Genomic DNA, 4663 nt, shown 5'->3' with positions numbered 1-4663 from the left:
GTAAGGTTAGACTTAAAGGAGTTTTATCTTACCAAGGACATGCATCAATTAGGTGACGTGAAGACTTGGAATCAAGATTAGTAAATAAATACATTGGTAGTCTACGTATTGGCTTCATTTCTTGTTTAATTATTTTCGTCTTACTTATTTCCCTCTTACACGCATTTACAGGACTATGCTACTAGAATACGATAACAAACACAAAATCACTACTTTAATCATTAATGCATATAATCATATCATATCATTTCCGGCTCAAACGAATTAAGCCTCTTTCAATAACGACAAAGAAACTCACAATTATGTCTTAAAAGAAAACTTGAACCAACAATTGTCAAGCCATCTAAATTCATTGATAACATAAGTTCATATACATGGCTAACACAACTAATCCTACTTAGTTGTGCTTAATTTCTTGGAAACCTTGATTTAACAATAAGAACCAACCTACATACATCCACAGGAAACAACCAAGAAAACAATACAACATGACAACTAATTCCATTTGCCATTGAATGAACCTTCAATTGATGATGAACCATGGTTACACATCCATGTATAAAAAATCAACAACTGAGCGATTCCATTCCAGGGTAACAAGAATTCCCGAAAAAAGAAAAGGTCCGAAATGGTTGATTCCGTCTTCCAGGCAGCAATTCCCGCGACTTGTGTCCCATAAAACCATAACCCTCACCGGTGGCTTCAAGGCTATGAAAAAAAGGAAGAATTGAAACACAAGTTGTGGGAATTACACATTCCATTCCTGGCTTTTGATTATTTGTTTCATCTTCTTCGGTTTCTTGGACTGCAAGTGCTTGTGATTATAACCAAAAGATTTTTTCGCCAAAATCATTCGATTAAGTCCTTCTCTTGATCAAAAAGTGCAATCTTTAATCTTTAATCTTTAATCTTTAAACTTTAAAGCACTTCATCTTCAATTATCTTTCTATTTACAAATTATAAGTCAGGGTGCTTTCATCAATAACTCAAATCCTCCATCTTGGGTGGAGTTGACTTGAGTCTTGTCACTAGCATGTCTAGTGCTTCTTTCATCCAAACATATGGGCATTGTTCTTTAACTTTAGATACACTCACCTATATAATAATTAAGAGATTTGTTAGCAAAAGCTTTTGTAATTGAATCAAAAGTTGAAATCTTTTTGAGTTTTAAAACATACCCAATATCTTTGGCGTATGTCTTTCTCAGGCCATAGATCGAGTTGTTCCTTCACAAGTAAAGGGAACATGTGCCCTTCATACAATGCATCATTGCCTTTGCTCTTGAAGCACCATTTACCCAATTCACTCTACAAGAAATTCAAAAGAAGAAGATTGTTTTTAAGTTTCTTGATCATTGAGGGGTTATTGACTTATTTCATGTATTTTGATACATTATTGACATGAGAAATTATGAAGAAAAGAACAAACCTCAACAGTTCCTAATACTCCGGCTTCTTCCATTGTTTCTCTTCGGGCAGCATCTTGGATCGATTCATCCGATTCCCAACCTCCCTGTTAAAGAGTTGACCATTTGTTACTGATATATAATTGGAGAAGATTCATACGATGATATGAAAGAATTTGAGATCGAAAATTAACAATTTACCTTAGGGAACAACACTCCTTTGCCTTTTCTTTGAGTACTTATCACAAGCACCTCGAGTGCATCTTCTATATTCTTGCTTGATGCTTTCATACCACCTTTCAATCTGTAAGGTATGCATCTGCACAACGTTTACCACACAAATTATTAGAAAATAATTCCAGTTATTGAAAAACAAGTAACAAATTTGTTAAGGGAGATTAAGATCAGCACCCCGGATTTCAAACAACTTGGGTTATAACGTAAAAATCCCCAAAATTGATGTTTCACCCGATTATGAAATTAGGTAAAACCCATCTCAAATTATAAATGTTTTGATCCACCCATAACTGATAACCTAAATTGAAGACGAATAGATTCAAGAACAGAGACTAACCCAACAACTATACGTTGACCTTTGTTGTAACGCTGCAACTGCCTACCACTGCGAGCAACCAATATACCCACCATCTTTTTTTTTTTTCAAATTCTTCTTGGAAATCAAAAGATCTAAACACAACGCGATGCCAGAGAACAAAAACTGAATTAAAAATCTCTGTTGAAGCACTAAAACAAGATCTTAGTTAGTTGAGATTGAAGTTGAAGAAATGAGAGAGCTAGATGAACCCATATATAGATCAGATAAAGCAGGCACACTTTGTGTCACGGAAGAGAGGTCGAAGGAGGGGCCACATATGGGACCTGATGCTTATTTTGTAAAAGGGTAAAAATGGAAATAAAATTAAATGTGATGCTGACTGACACGAGCCAGTGTATATTTACCGGCTTACCTAATGTTTCCAGCTCAGCATTACCGGCTTCCCATTTAGCATAATACCACTATACTAGAGATAATGACAAAATTGCCCTTGTAAGATAGTTGTCAACTTCTAGTTAACTTTGGTGCGATTGAACGTTTTTTTATTAATGGTTTACAATTACAAAAGAATATTCCGGCTTGCATGAACCAAATGTTCTCTCTTAATCAAAAATTATATATCTCAAATATTGTCTCTATTGTTGGAAATTATTCGTCTTTTCATGATTGCTTTTTAAGTTTATAGATTTTTATTGCATTTTAGTTTGTATAAGTCTATAGTAATATTTAACATTATACATAACTCTACACCCTTGCATCATAATGTTTTTTTAATATCTAATGTTGATACTTATTCTTCGTATCATAATGTTTTTGTGTAGCACATGGTGCAAAGGAGGATTTATAATTGGCAGTTGACATGGTTTGTCATTTGAAGAGTGTATTATGAGGTTCATGTACTAGTACACATAAGTTTATGGAAATAATGGTGTATTCATATTTAGAATAGAAATGTGAAGATATTGGGTTGACTTCACTTTGGTGCTTCTTGGATGAAACTTGATAATTGCTAATTTGGTTTTTGATGATTTTGGTTTTTATTTGGGAACTTTGTAACTCTAAGAATTAGGAAAATGATGTTGGTCCTTGTGAATTACATTGTTACAACTCTTTTACCTTTGTCTTATCAAAGCAAAGATCTTTGTCATTTTTTTAAGGTTGGCTTGCTTTGATAAGGCATAGAGTTGGTTCAATAAAGGTGATAAGTATGACCTTTTATTAACAGTTAACAATTCATATATATTTAAAAGGTTATAGCAAGAAACTATAACATAAACAAAAGAGTCAATTACAAAGGAGTTTGTAACTAAACATTCCAATTAACATTTGTTTAGAAGCTTAATTATTAACCCAATTACGAGAATAGCTCAATTAGTAATCCAATTAAGAGAATTCAAAACTATGGAATCATAAATAACGTTTCTACAAATTGGTTTGTTGTCGAACAAAGCTTGAATTCCTATGTCTTCATAACATCCAAATTATAGTCAATATAATCACCTTTGAACATCGGTTCTCCATCATCGTTTTGTGTGCATGATCAACCCAAGAGAGCCATTTTAATAAGTACGGCTCCCAAATTCTCAAGGTTGGATGTTTGTCATTCCATTAATCTCCATAGTTTTATTTATGCTCTATGTTTGTGTAGGCTTGTATCTATAGTTCAACGGCACCATCTTGGGTTATATTTTAGGAATTTTGAGTCTTTAGATTTATGGAGTTTCCTATTATAATACCTTCGCAGATTTTTGGGATAGGCATGTGTAAACACGGGCTCAAAGAAATTTATTTTAGAATTTGACTTGAAGTTATTCATGATTAAAACATTGTATTTATTAAAAGACAACAACGGTATCATAAAACAAATAGACATTAATATATATATATATATATATATATATATATATATATATATATATATATATATATATATATATATATAGAGAGAGAGAGAGAGAGAGAGAGTTATGTTCCAATAAGAACATTTTTCCTGTGAGAACATTTGAGAACAATTTTAACCCACTACTTTAAATCTTACTATAAACAAATAAAAATTACCTACCCCAACACCACCCCACCAGTATACGTTAGTACGTTTTTTAATTTCGCCGGACCACCATTAAGAGCACCGGACAGCCGTCGGAACTGCCATATCTCCGCTGTCGGCCATCTAACTGTCGGACCACTGCTGAAAGCGTCATTTCTCCACTCTCTAGGAATCTGCTTCACATCCCCGTCTCATCTGAACCACCTATCATACCTAGTTTCTCCAGATCTGGATTTGAAGTTGAAGGCACCAGATCTGGTTCGCGGTCTCCACGATACAGATCAAGAATCTGGAGAAATGTCCACCGGAATAAAATGTTGTCGCGCCGGAGGTAAAATTGGGGAGATTTGACTGCGTGATTTCGATTTTGGGAGCTGAAAAGCAAGTGGTGGTATGATAAACAATCTGATCTTCCGAAAGTACTATCACTACTCTCTCTCTCTCTCTCTCATTAGCACATTCTAGTTTGATTTGTACTCTAATCAGGAAAACAATGGATATGATTGAATTATGAGTCAGATTCATGATATTGTGAAATCTGACATCGTTTCATTTATAATCATGAATCGTTTCTTCTTTATGTTAATTGTTCGTGTCAATGATAAATGAAAATAGTAAGCTCTAGGGGTTGGATTGGAATCTATTAGAGAGTTAA

The 4663-nt window shown here is 33.9% G+C and overlaps 1 protein-coding gene across 1 annotated transcript; it reads right to left on the bottom strand.

Moving 5' to 3' along the window:
* Window positions 1-828: 828 nt before the first annotated feature.
* LOC145159958 (nudix hydrolase 18, mitochondrial-like) lies at window positions 829-2240 on the bottom strand. The gene is made up of 5 exons (XM_079079012.1): window positions 1980-2240; window positions 1607-1724; window positions 1429-1512; window positions 1179-1307; window positions 829-1095 (listed from the first exon to the last, which is right to left on the bottom strand). Exons 1-5 carry the CDS (start codon window positions 2051-2053, stop codon window positions 979-981), a joined length of 522 nt encoding a protein of 173 aa, XP_078935138.1. The 5' UTR covers window positions 2054-2240; the 3' UTR covers window positions 829-978.
* Between the last annotated feature and the right edge of the window lie 2423 nt (window positions 2241-4663).

This window comes from Lactuca virosa, chromosome 2, assembly GCF_052849685.1.
Source record: "Lactuca virosa cultivar CGN04683 chromosome 2, Lactuca_virosa_CGN04683_v6, whole genome shotgun sequence".
Lineage (NCBI taxonomy): Eukaryota > Viridiplantae > Streptophyta > Magnoliopsida > Asterales > Asteraceae > Lactuca > Lactuca virosa.
The sequence above is the reverse complement of the archived record's forward strand: the minus strand, read 5'-3'. Positions and strand labels throughout refer to the sequence as shown.

Excerpts from the sequence above, each read along its gene's own strand:
- LOC145159958 (XM_079079012.1), bottom strand. The coding sequence starts at position 2,053 with ATGGTGGGTATATTGGTTGCTCGCAGTGGTAGGCAGTTGCAGCGTTAC. Across the intron at positions 1,513-1,606 it reads AAGGAGTGTTGTTCCCTAAG|GGAGGTTGGGAATCGGATGA; the intron begins GTAAATTGTTAA and ends ACTCTTTAACAG. Across the intron at positions 1,096-1,178 it reads ACATACGCCAAAGATATTGG|GTGAGTGTATCTAAAGTTAA; the intron begins GTATGTTTTAAA and ends ATTATTATATAG.